General features: G+C 38.3%; 1 protein-coding gene across 1 annotated transcript in view; it reads left to right on the top strand.

Annotated features, from left to right (window-relative positions):
• tnr (tenascin R (restrictin, janusin)) overlaps window positions 1-14,119 on the top strand; it is a 143,167-nt gene that overhangs the window by 103,135 nt on the left and 25,913 nt on the right. Inside the window, exons 17-23 of the mRNA XM_026373752.2 lie at window positions 321-410; window positions 2,051-2,184; window positions 2,422-2,551; window positions 5,298-5,564; window positions 8,400-8,522; window positions 8,917-9,060; window positions 13,914-14,033. Coding sequence (XP_026229537.1) covers window positions 321-410; window positions 2,051-2,184; window positions 2,422-2,551; window positions 5,298-5,564; window positions 8,400-8,522; window positions 8,917-9,060; window positions 13,914-14,033 — 1,008 coding nt within the window. The remainder of the gene's footprint in view (window positions 1-320; window positions 411-2,050; window positions 2,185-2,421; window positions 2,552-5,297; window positions 5,565-8,399; window positions 8,523-8,916; window positions 9,061-13,913; window positions 14,034-14,119) is intronic.

Raw genomic sequence — 14,119 nt, 5'->3', positions numbered from 1 at the left:
ATTTCTGATTACTCATGTCTTCATCTCTATTTCTGTAGCTTCAAAAAACACACTGTGGATGTACTGAATTGATTGCAAACTGCTCAGTTGTGCAGTTGGCAGGAAAAGCAGGTTTCTTCAGAGATAATACTGTATGTAAATTGTAATGTAAATTTGCCTGGACTGCATCACCGGTGTAGAGCTAATTGGGCTTTTATGAAGTCCATCTAATTGACATGCACTTTGTGTTAGGAGAAGTGTTAAACAGGTCTGTGTGATGTTTCTTCTTGTTATATTACGTGTTAAATTAGTTACCGATTCTCTCTTTATCTGTGCCTCAGACCTGATGCCAGGCACAGAGTACGGCATTGGCATCTCCGCCATTAAAGACAGTAACCAGAGTACCCCAGCAACAATGAACGCCAGGACTGGTGAGTTTGTACTGTGAAGAGGCACTGATCCACTCTGCACATAGACAAACTGAGCAAATCACACCGGCGTCAGCATCGCAGCACTGTAGTTGGCCAGTTTGTTATTAAACACGTAATTTACAGTTCGTGATATGGGTCACTGCTTCTGTTCCAACCATTAAAAGCCATTTTATTTAAATTAAGCAAATCAGATTTTGGCAAGACTTGTGCTGTTCTACTGAGGTGTGTGGCTGTTTTATATTACCGGCTTGAGTCAAAGTTCCCATTACAGCTTTTTAAAGCTGTAATAATGCATACCATTTCACTAATGGCCCTCATTTTACTTCAGCACTTGATCAGATATTTGAATTTTATTGTGTTTTGAGTTGTTTGGCTGAAAGAAAAGAAAGTCCCCTTTAACCCTGTGTTTGAAATGTTAGTGAATGGAGGTGCTTCACCAATCTTACCCATCACATTGACTGTTGAGCACACCCTTTCTCCAGTTGTGTTGTTATTTTAATAGATGAAGATATTTTGCACTTTGCAAAATTATGCCTCCATTTGCCTTTGGAACAAGCTCTTTCTCTACCCCTATTTGGTGCACTCTCTTTGAACTTTAAAAATGTACTACATCGATCAAATCTTTCTGAAACAGCTTTAAATAATATGACAACAGCTCCTGCACGCCCGGCACACAGCTGTGCACGTCAGTATACTGTAAATGTGAGTTGCTGAAAGCTAAAAGCATAATTTTCATTCAGCAGTGGTTTTACTTGAGGTTCTTTCTGTCTTTTCCCTAAAAGGCTCCATTTGGCAACAAGGTGCAAAAACATTACATGTTTAAGCAAACAGAAGCAATCAAGCAGAAGATTAACTGAGATTTAAAAAATAATGATCCAGTGGGGGATTTTTGGCCATTGCTGCAGAAAAGAAAGGGAACACAACAAATAGAAAAAATATGAAATACAGAATGTGTAATTGTTAGTTTATATACAGGCAATTTTGGGAGGATGAACTTCCTGGAAGCAAACTGTTTGCTAATTTACAAAGTTTAGTCAGTAATGATCTTTCTTTTGATGTGATTGCTGCACCAACAAACTACATACAACATAAACTATGAATGATTTATGAATTTAATAATCACTAGCAATAGTTGTGAGTTGAGAGATGTAGAAAGTTAGTGAAAGCAGAAGAGAATACTGCATTATATTACAGTAGGAAAATCTGATTCATCTATTTATTGCACCTTTTCTATTTCACAATACCATGTTTCCTAAACACATAAGGTTTAATGTATTAGGCAAATAATAAAATATGTAGGCAAATAAGAATTACATAAATAATAAGATTTATTATTATTTATCATTATTTGAAAATAATTATGAAAATATCATGTATATGTAAGCTACTTGCAAAGGTTCATATAAAGAAACTGAGATTAAGAAGTACTTAAAGTGAAAAAATAAATAAATAAAAATAGAAGTTTACCCCACACACTGCACCTGCAACTCAGTCACCAGACATTTGACCCTGAAATGTCATGAAACATTAAACGATCATCAACCACTCACTAGATGTATTCTGCTGGTTAACGGTTAATAAATTCATGTAGCGTCTGTGTTGATACTTGGATTTCAGCACTTGTGTTTTCCTTGTGTTAGGTCTCGATCTGCCCATGGATCTCACTGTGACGGCCTCTACAGACAACACCATCACTCTGGTGTGGGGCGTGGTTCAGGGCCCCATCGACCACTACAAGGTCACCTACACATCTTCCTCTGGCATCACAAATGAGGTAAAGAATTACACAGATGAAATCTGAAATAATAATGAGTAATGAATAAAGAGTAGCACATATAACCCCACAGAGACCAAGATGTCTTTTTCAAGAGACCAATAGGCTGCAAACTGTACACAGACAGTAGTGATGTTCATTTAAGTACAAACTAGTCTGTGACCTTTGATTGTGAAGTACTCACAACTGGAGAGAAATTCCATTGAATATGTGTTTTATCGCTGCTTCTTGTTCCAGCTGACAGTACCTAAAGATGTAACCACCACCACTCTGACAGACCTTGAGCCCGGGACTGAGTACACCATCACTGTAGCAGCCAGAAGAGGAAGACAGGAGAGCACTGCAGCTACCATAGATGCCTTCACAGGTAGAGGAGACAATCAGATTTTCTATACTCAAATGGGTAAACTGTAACATCAGGACATAAGAGATATTGCACATCTAAAGATAAAATAGCACATGGGAGTACAGATGATACAATTCATTTGATGTGCAATCTATACTCCCTTACTTTGCAACAGTTCACACAAACTTTCCTGCAGAGGATCAGGATTAGGGTACAGCCTCAGTGTACTCCACTCAATTTTCAGATAGAACTAATTCTCTCCTGAAGTTTCCTCTGTTCAAATAAGGACGAGAAAGATTAGCCTGCTAATGAAGACAGCAGTTTGAACAACAGTGGTGTATCGTCATTTTAAATGGTGAATGCACTGAATGTGGCAGCAGGTAAGGCAAGTCGCGCTAAAAGAAAATTGAGGACCTTAAAAGACTTTGAAGAAGTCATTAAATGAGGTAAATTAGTCAAGTCGGCTAATGAGCTTGGTACGAGTGTTCCCTAATTGCACTTCTGTTTTGCATCTAAATGCATTTGTGTTTCTGTCTCTTCTATTCCTTTTCAACACCACATTCTCTCAGTTTTGCTGTCACGCTCGCGTCTGTGTGCTTGCACCAGTCAGTGTTACCTCTTTTTCGGAGAATTTCAAACACAGCTTAGTTCTCTTTTCTCCAGACTTACGTCTACCCATCCGACTATGTGTCAGATGGCCTGTCAATCTGCTCAGCTCTGTTGGTTCTTTGTTATTTTTTACAGGAAGCTTGATGTGAATTTTCAGTCCCACAAAAGTGTGTGTCAAAGATGATAGGCATGTGCTTACCTGCTGTCACAGCTGTCATTCTTTTCTTCACCACCATCATCATCATCTCCTCTTTTCTTCATCATCGTGACCATCGTGGCAGCTGTCCCCATCATAACATTGTCATAGAGATCATTATCACGTTCATCATCTTCTGTTATCTGCGGTTTCCTTCGGTAGCACCACTCTAACCATCTGGAGAAGAGCGATGGAAGAATGATAAAAAGACAGATCAAGAGAATCAGGGAAAAAATAATGAATTACCTGTCATCTTCTCATCCATCCTTCACTTGGTCATATTGGCAACATCTGTCTATGTGCACTCAGGTGAACTCATCATAAGGAGGAAAATCTGGTGAATAATTCAAAGTAATCTTAAATTATGTTTAGATATAAATAGCAGACTGCTTTCAGAGGACCAGTGTGTGTCCTCCAGTGTCTCTGTCACTAAATATGAACTCCACAGCTCACTGTATGTAGTTATTTGCAGATTAATGAATATTAATGTCTTTATTATTACAGTTGCGTTTTTACAGTACTTAACTAAGACAGTATTAGAGGGTTCTTCATTTACGTTATGTATTGATTTACATTTGCTTGCAAGCTTTTAAAGATATGTAACTCTATAAAGCACATTATACAACAAGCAAGACTGAAAAAACTCATGCCTGAACCACACGTTGCTGGCATTTTATTTCCATTATCTGCAAAATACTTGTGAAAAGTTCAGGGCTTTTTTGTCAGGTCCCATTTATTACCATTATGGAGTGATTTAGTATTGCACTTTTCCAAGAGGTCGCCATATTTTTGACTAACAGTTCTTTGCACAGACCCTTAGAGCTTGATAAACTGCAGCATAAGACACAATACAAGTAAATTATGAAAACCTCATGAGTTAGTAACAACAAGTGTGTCTCAGCTATGTCCATCACTTATTAGTGTCCCCTGTAAACATTTCTGTTTCACTTGGCAGTATTTTATTTCAAAACACATTGGGCACATGTAGTCGAGGTTTGTAATGCAGCTTTGTGTAGAAGTTTGAAGTCACCAGTCCAAAATGAGTAATAATGCTTAGTATTAACAGGGTTTATTTTTCTTAGACTTTACAAAGAGGCTTGAGGACCTTCAGAGATGTTATACAACTCCTTTCACAGGTTGTGTAGCACTTGTCATGACTAGTTGTCTGCTCTTTATCTGGTCTAAAGGTTGTTGTTTAGGAAATCCTCAACATCTACTGTGCCATGACACTAACCATTTCAGTCACTCATCACCTCCTTGTCATTTTTTCTGCAGCCTTTCAAATCTTAGCAATTCTGCAAAAGGTTCACTATCATCTTGATCTACAACCTTTATCATAGCTTCTACCTATCTTGGACCTCCTGAAACGTTAGTCCATGTTCACCCCTTCTCACTATAAAAGGTACCATGCTGTGTGCAAAGAGATACACCACCCTCATAGGGTTTCCACAATATAAATTTCTGCTGCCCGCACAGGGCATATCTACTGTCACAAGTGGCTAATTAAATTCAAATCCTCTTGCATTTGGTGCAGTATCATCTGCTACACTGGTTCATATTCATTACACCGTCTTCTGTTCAGGTCATATCTTTTGACAACAGCATCTGCTTTCATCATAATTTCTCCATTTTCTTATTGTGAACAGTCTCATCACATCTTCATCTTTGTGGCACTTAATCTCATTAGTTTCTCCTTTTTATGACCAATTAAATCATTACTTCCACACGATTGTGGTTTGTTCTCTCTCACCTGCCCCATCAAGAGTACACCCAGGGCTAATTTTCCTCAACTGTATTATTAACGATCTGTTTCACCATCCAGGACTGCTTCCATCCATCACTGAATTACTTGTCTGTCATCTCCATTATGATGGCAGCTGTTCACTTTTTGCTTCGCTGTTTCTGGCTTTCTACCTGTCCTTGAAAACTCTCCGGTGACCTTTGAACCCCCCATTCCTCCAGGAATCAGACCTGTAACCCACCTCTACTTGTCAGAGGTGACTTCAGACGCAGTGTCGGTGGCATGGAACGCCCCAGCACCGCCTGCAGACCTCTTCATCCTGAGCTACAGCTCTGCCGATGGGACAGACACGTCTAAGGTGACGCTGGATGGCTCCAAGACAAGGTCACTGGTCCAGGGTCTGCTGCCGTCCACTCAGTACACCATCAGTCTAATCACTATACAGGGGGATGTTACCTCTGAGCCTATTACAGCTTCACTCACAACAGGTGAGCAACTTAATTTCATGAATAAGTGCTGACCCAAACGAGGATTATTACTATCAATTAATGTGATGAATCTGTGAAGTGTAAAATCCATCAAAATTTCCTAAATCTTCATGGTGACACCTTTAAATTGCTTATCCGTCAGTCACTCTAAAACCCAAAAACATTCAGTTTGCTAGTTTTGGTGAGAACATATAACTGCATCCTGTCTGGTTTTGCGCCTCCTGTGAGATTTCATTAATCTTAAGTTTGCCACACTGTATGACATGGATATAATAAACTTGGTTCTGACATAATCTTTGACACAGTTTATCTTTGGTTGTAAGACTGTGATGACGGCCATCTTTGAACTGGTCTCACGGTGCAATGTAGGACCATTGTTTTGGAGTCACAACCAAGGATATTGCCATGTTTAGTCTGGGGCATTGAAAACAATAAATCAATTATTAAAACAATTATTTTCTTATCTATAAACGGAGCAATTAATTACATAATCCCTTCCAGATATATTCAGGGTTTGTGCTGTTCTTTAAAGGATAAATTAAGACAGATGGCATCTGAATGAATGTCCCTGAAGCCCATTTAGGATTAAGCAGAAAAACTGAAGTTAGAAATTTTAAAGAAAGGATTTTTGGAGGAGGAAAGTGGTGAATTAGCATGTGCGGGGTAGAGTGGTAAAGAGAAGTGGAGGAAAATCTGTAAAAATGCAAATACAAAGTGATTTTAAATTAAATACGTATTTGCAAAAATGCTGTTTGAGCATTTCATTTGCACAGAGCCACAGCAGAATGAGTTTTGTAATTAGAGGTATGCCTTAGTGGGTTTTATTATTGTTGTTCTTCTTTGCCAGACTTTCACACAGCACCAAAAAATCCTAGCTTGTCCTTACAGAGCATGAGTTTGGCCACATACAGTAGATTAAACTTTATGACCAGTTTAAATATAGGTTTTAATTGTAATAAAACAACATGTAGGTCAATGTAAGGCTGTTTATATGTCTTTCTGTAAGATTTGATACAAAAACCATTCAGGTATAATTCCTTAACCTTCCATTTGGATTGAATCTATTCTTTTATCTCCTCACTTCCACACATCACAGTTTCTCCCCATTTCTTCTGATTAAGTTGTTCTACTTTCAACTGAGCCACATTGAGCCTTAACACGTTTCTGTTTCTTTGTTAATTTATTATAGTTTTGTAATGTTGTAAATAACTGGCCTATTGTGAAGAGTAGCTCACAGATAGTCTCTTTATTATGAGGGTGCTAGTGACATCTGGGAAGAGGATGAATGAGAAGTGGGTCTGCATTATAACCTGCCTCAGAAACAGACAATGGTCAAACAGAAAAAAGGTAAATCGTTACAAGAGAAAAATGCCGGAGAAACCAAAAAAAAGAGTGGAAAGTCAGGATTGAACAATAGAGATGTTACATTTGCATCAGTGCCAGAGAACGCCTGCATGCTGTCATTTGACTGCTGAGTCGATCTCATCTAAAACCAATGCAGCTTGAAGCAAACTTTCTCTTTATATTTACCCACATTTGACAATAAGCGGAGTTAACTTGGACTGGGATTTTGATGTACATTATTTCTAGTTTCAGACTGTATTAATTTTGGCGTTATACTTTATCTTGCATGTTTGAAAGAGTTTGATGATAAGAAACCGCACTCTATACATAGGTCTGCTTTTGGTGTAATATTTACTACATGTGAAATTTGCTGATTTCCTACAAGTTTAAATCACAGGTACAGAAGGTGGTTTTGTTCACAAGGTTGTGATCAGCAGCTGTGGTCAGTAAACAGAGAACTTTAATGTGATTTAGCCTGAGGAGCGCATTTATTTATTAGCCTACAGAGTGCAAACTCGACTGTAAACTGTTTATAGACTACAGTAGTAGATATCTCTGACAGACCTATTCTGTAACCTCAAGGAAGCATTATACAATTATCAGCCATTATTGTGTAGTTCCTTTGCCCAAGAAAACACAATTAGCAAGACATACATAAATGAATAATCACAAGTTATATAAATGATTCCGTGTTTCATATAAGTGGAATTTAAATTAGTTAAAAGCTGAGCATTATAAATTTCCCCCGTGCCTGCGAATAATAGCCATTATTCTTCTCAAAGCGTGATAGAGGGAGTGGAGTAGTTGGTTTGCAAGTGCTGTCGGTGTCACTCCAAAAAAAAAAAAAAAAAAGATGAAAATTATGTTTTCATGATCTTCTTTTTTGTCTTTGTCTTAGCACTCGTCTTCATACTTCCTTTTTTAATAGCTAACCATGCTATGAGTGTAATTGTTTACTCGCATTGTTTTTGCCATAACCTTTTCTGTGGCAGCTCAAGCTTCTCAGGAGACACATAAAACAAATTGTCAGCAGGGAGGGAGTTTCCGCTGTGTAAACCCTGCTCAGTCTCAATGCTAATGTCGCCCATTGTGCTATTGTGCATTGTGATTTTAGCTGGACGCAGCTGAATTTCTCCCGTGGTATCTTTTGATGGTGCCCTCCCCCCCCTCCAATAAATACAAATTTACATTAACAATTCATGTGCTTCTAAGACCAAGGACGGCCCTATTTATGTAAATGTAATGAGAAGGAGATTAAAATGGACTGAAATACATACTTGGGCTTTCAAGGGCACTGTTTCATTTTGATGTTTATGGAAATTCCTGAACTTGCTTCATAATATACCACATATGCCCTCTTATTGCACTTCTGGGACTGGAACAAACTCTGTCAAACATGAAAGTGAGATTTTCCTTTTTGGCTCCCATCTTTGCATGGTATATAATTTTGACCACATGTTAACGGTGATTTACTCACCATCCCCCCTCTAGGCATGGACTCACCAAAAGAGATGACCGTGTCAGATGTGACGGAGGACGCAGTGACCATCTCATGGATCAAACCACTGGCTCCATTTGAATATTATAAGCTGTCCTATCAGTCAGCCAGAGGTAGTGTAAAGTTTACACACTTACACACTGTAAAGTTTGCCTTCACGGCATTTTGATAAGGTATTTGTTTTATTAACAAACACATCTCCTTGCTTTTGCTTGTTACAGTTAAATGAACATGGCATTTGCTGTGGAAGGTCTCCCTGATGCATGACACATTTTGTAGCAGAGCTCCCTGTTATATCTAATTAATTTTAACATTTTACCAGTAAAATTTACTTGAATTTTAATTAAAATTTTACATTAAAATGCACTCAGTGGTACAAAATACACCACAGTTTGCTAGAACCATACCAAGTACATGAGGAAAGATTAGTGTAACGTTAGCATTTCTGATGTCTCTCTCTCTCTCTCTCTTTGTCTCTCTCTCTCCCTCTCCCTCTGGTGTCCGTTGCAGGTCGAGTGGACAGTGTGGTGATTGACAGCGATGTGACCAACTACACCTTGTCCAGTCTGTTTCCTGCCACAGAATACGAGATCAGTCTCATTGCTGTCAGAGGAAGTCAAGAGAGCAAAGTGGTCAAAACCTCTGTTTTCACAGGTAAGAGTCCATAGTAACCCATCATTAGGATGCCGTGTTCATGACAGCTGGGAGAAGAACGTTTTGTTTTGGCCAAAGCAACTAATAGCAAGCACCCCTATCATTTTCACATATGTCTGGAAGTCTGAAGGTCAAAGAACATCCACACTTCTACCCATCTTTGTGGCCATTTTTCTCTCGACATGTTTCATAGATGTAGTTACCAATAAAGACATCTGTATCAGCGTAACACCAGACTCGCACAAAGAATGTCTTTAGTTCAAAACATAAAGGCAGCAGTAAAACAAAAAGTTAGAAAATTTAGTAATCACTTCAATTTGGATGTTTTTTCCAACCAACAGTCCAAATCTTCAGATATATTATTGTATATGACAAAGAAAACCAGCAAATCATCACATTAGAGAAGTTCAACCCAGAGAATGTTGCAAACAACTAAATGCAACGATCGATTAATTGTTGCCTCAACAGAAGAAGCTTTGTTCTGAAAAGTGTCATTGCTGTAACCATTCCTTCTGAAAAGCAAAGGCACCCACTCTATGCAGAATATATAGGTTTTGTAATGTTCCTCTTACACAATAGGAAGTTGAATTGTTTTAAAACCATATTCGTCCTTTGTTCCACTACAGCTGTTTGATAAACGTTCTTGGTGCGAGTGGGCGGCACAGAGACAAAATGTTTGCAATGTGAAATGAATGAGGGATCTCTTTTGCTCTGCTAGACTTTCAGACCAGTTGTTCTCCCCAAAACAATAACAACTGCATGCTGGGAGGTGTGTGCTAAAAAGAACAACAGCATCGCATGCGTACAAAGACAAAAAAAAATACAAATCTGAGGAACAGCTGACATTGCAGGAGGTGCAATCTGCAATAGATGAAACTGTCCACTCCATGACCCAGTAATTGGTAACCTACTCCCAACTCCATCTCACTTTCCTCTCTTATCTTTCTTTCTCTTTTCTTCTCTGTCCTCTCTCGTCCTCTGTGCTTCATCACCCCTTTCTTTAATCGTCCCTCTGTCTCTCTTCCTTTGTTTCTTTCCAGTTCATCATTACAAGTGAGAACTCTTTAGCTCGTTTGCTGTCAGACTCTTCACATTCAGTCACAAGTTAGGAAAACATAATACCTCATGCAGACACGCACATGCATGTAAATATTAGGTACCATTTTTACTCTGTGAAAGAATTCCACTAACCTAAGATTAAAATGCTCTCCAAGTGCTGTGTGCATAATCTTCAGTGGGTGAGAGACGAAAACGCGAGAAAGCTGAGGAGAGCAGAAGGTGTGTACGCATGCCAATGAGACCCGATTCACTACGAGCCACCAGGTTCAAAAATCCAGTGAGAAAGAAAGAGCCAAGTCTCTTTCTCTCGCATTTGCTCTCTCTTTCTCATCTCTGTCTTGCTCTTTCCCTCCAATTCTTTATCATCAGCTCCCTTTTCTCACAATCCCAGCGTACTTATAATGAGCAGAGCCTGTAGGGCTATAATAGCCTGAAAAGAACATAACTCCAAAGTCGAGCTTGTTAGAAACAGTAAATAACATTTTCCCCACATTGCACAATGCCCAAACAGGGACATTTTAATACAGCATTCAACAATACATAAACAGGGGATTTGTAAGAGTAATCCAGCACTGCCTAGCCAAGTATGTAATGACTTGAATAACACTGCAATTGGTACTGACTACACTTCCGTAATCAATTATTGTCAGAGCGGGATGAAAAAAGCAAGGAGCCATATTTCATTTTGCCGACACAGCAGGTACTTCTAATCTAAGATGAATTTGCGAGTTGACACTAAATTGACTATGTGAAAGCCTGTTTAAAGGCTAATGAGGGAGCTCATTAGCAAAGTGTGAGGACCCCTGGTAAAGTATCACTCTTCCCTAAACTGAAATTTGGAGAAAGATCATTAAAGTCCTCTCTGCCTGTCCATTTTACTTCGACCTATCTCAAAAGAAGACAGATGAGGTAGACTCCACTACTGTTCAAATGGATGCTTTGTTAAGATGCCCCCTGAATAATTAACTTTAAATGACAAAAAGGATCATTGTTTCAGGGAACCAGTACTGATTAAGTGTAAATTAACATAAACATACTGCTAAAGCACAGACACACGAAGGCAGAGATTAATAGAGGGGTGATCAGAGTCAGCAATCAGAAAGAGGAAAGGGAGAAAAGCAAAAGAAAGTGTTCTGTAAACCTTTTCCTTGTGAGAAAACAGCGAGCCTCGTTAGGCTGTTAGACGTCTTGGTCTTTGGTGTGCAGCAACCTGCAGACTTCAGGTTAGCAGTCTTCAAACCCTGTTACATGTATCATGGTTTAAGAGCTGCAATAGACGATTCACATTACAAGTAAGTACAGGTGCACCACTGGTCATTTAAGTAAAGGGGGTCATTATATTTCTTATAACACTTATCCAGCTGGTTGCTGTAGCAGTGGAGTACTGACTGTCAGCAGATAGTAAATATCAATCAGAATGAATATTGTAATTGGCAGAATACAAGCAGCAAAATCACTAAAAAATACTATTCGGCTTTTGAATGTAACCATCAGATTAATGAAAAGGTCACTTTAAGTATAACTGTAATGAAGCTGTTCTCACAAAATGTGAGCTACAGCAAATTGGTCTGGTATTCTACACACAAACTCTTACAATTTACCGCAAACAGAATGATGATTAAAATATTAGTCAGGAGAACAATTAAACTCTAGTGAAACAATGAAGTGTCCTTGATTCATATGATTTAATGATTTCTCCCAAAAAGTAAGCTGTTGCTGTAATAGATAGTGACATTAACAATCAATCATCGGTTAACTGACATGATCTTAATTGGTAGGTTTTTGTGCATTACTAAATGGATATTGCAATACAGAATCTATTGTGCAGAGTTTTGCATTCTTACAAACCCTTTGACTTGTCTTGAATCCAAACATTATTTTAAGTGCTGGAGCCTGACTTCAGATGCACGGCCACGTGTGAGCGTGACATATTTGGCTCAAGTCTGTGATTCACCGATGCAATCAGGAGATGGAGGATGATTATTGGATTATCACAGGCCCTGATGAAGGAGGATGACCTGTTTATTTTTCACTGTTTTTGCCAGAACTGCTTCAGCTCCACTACTGATCTAAATGCCTTACCAAGCAGCCATTAAATTCACTTACAACCTTTTGCAATTAAACTAATGCTTTTAATCAGGTTTGGTTATCTGTCACTGTGACAACTCTTAACTCAATATGATGTGCTAATTGGCACAATACTCTTTTTTTATTGTGATCAGGATAGGGCAATATTAATTACCTCATCTGGGCAGAGCTTTGGAGCACATGCAGTGTTGTGTGTTCTTTTGCTGTGCTCTCCGCAGTGCCAAAGTAACACACCAGACGAGAAATTGGGGTTGAAACACTCAGGTTAAAGGTATAATTAAATTTAAACTCAATTTTGGCATGTCCAGCAGTCTGAGAATGAAATTAGCAGGGTGTGGAAACAGTAGACTCAGGAGAATATGTGAGTCTTTGTACAGCCTATGTGCATAATTTCTTTGATGTATTACAGTTGAGGAAACAGTGATCAAAATGGCAAAAAGAGTCATTAATCAGTATGAAAGCAAAGCTCTTCTGTGTCTGTATTTCTGTAATTATAACTCAGATGTGGGTTGAAAGTGGTTTCCATTCAAATTTGTTTGGGTGTAATTGATATTTTAGGTCTCTGCAATTATTTTAAACCCCACTGTGTACATAATGACATCCACTTTGCATTTGAAAACAAATATGATAGTCCACAGTTTGTGTACAAATTAATGGAAGAATAGCTTCCCAGTATACCCGACGTTAGAAATTAGAAAGTAGTGCGCCTGGAGCAAATAGTTAATTAGTACATTAAGAGAAAATGGATCAATAACTATTTTGATAATTGTTAATCATGTCAGTTCCTCCCTGGTTAAAGAGTTTTCTGCTTTTATCTTTATTTTTCATTGCATATTGATTATATTGTGACATGTGAAGATGTTTTCAGTATTTTCTGTCATTTTCTGAATACATCTTTTCCATTTTAGTTTATATGTATATTTAACCATTATGTTAACTTAGTATATATCCTGTAGTGAGTGTAGTAGCTAGGGCTAAATTAACCAAATATGCAATAAAGCAAGCAATAAATACATTTTTTATAACAATGACAGAAAAATCTGAAGGCCTCTCTAAGGCACACTGTGTGCATTATACTGTATCTTCAAGTGAGTTGCTTATTGGGGGTGAGCGCTATTGACTGGAGGCCTTGGAGCTTATCTGTCAGAATCTGCAATGTGCCTGATTAAGCACAAGTGAGCATCCAGTTAAGTCTGTGTGGCGCTGGAGGAAGGTTTGCATTGTTCATATTTATCGTTTAGGCACAAAGTGCTTTAGTTGGCTCTGCTGTCACTGCAGAGGAAAATCTTTCATCTGCTTCAGCTGGTGTTGACATGAAAAGTGACCACATTGCTCAGACATCTCACCTTTCTATGACCCTGTAACTGCATAATCTCTAAGCCTGTTCTCTGTATATTAATCATTAAAAGCTGAAAATGAATGAATGACAATTAAACATGATTTAATATGTATTAAATTAAATTTAATTTAATTTAAAAACTTTAAATTTAATTTTAAAAAAATTAAAATGACAAGTAAATAGGACATCCTGACAAATATTTATGACCCTCTCCATCAACATCAGTGGACAACAAGAAACCCTTACACAACCTCTCCTTAGTATTGCAGGGTCTGATGTCTAGCTGTCATATTGGCTGCTACTGAAAAGTTCTCTAAAACTCTCTTATATAGCCCGTTATTGCTATTGTTTTGTTTTATCATCCTAGCAATGGACATGCCAGCTGAGTTGACGGCCCTCAACATCACTCCACAAGGAGCCTTGCTGAGGTGGAATCCCCCTCTGTCCAGTGTTGACAACTATGTGCTGACCCTCACACATAACCAGGGTATGTTTTCACAACTATCATCTATTCATTTATGTTTATTATACAGTGAATATCTGGATTAAGTAAAGGACAAGAATTAGACCATT

This window comes from Anabas testudineus, chromosome 17 (assembly GCF_900324465.2).
Source record: "Anabas testudineus chromosome 17, fAnaTes1.2, whole genome shotgun sequence".
Taxonomy (NCBI): Eukaryota; Metazoa; Chordata; class Actinopteri; order Anabantiformes; family Anabantidae; genus Anabas; species Anabas testudineus.
Note: the sequence above shows the minus strand (reverse complement) of the source record. Positions and strands in the feature narration are given on the sequence as shown.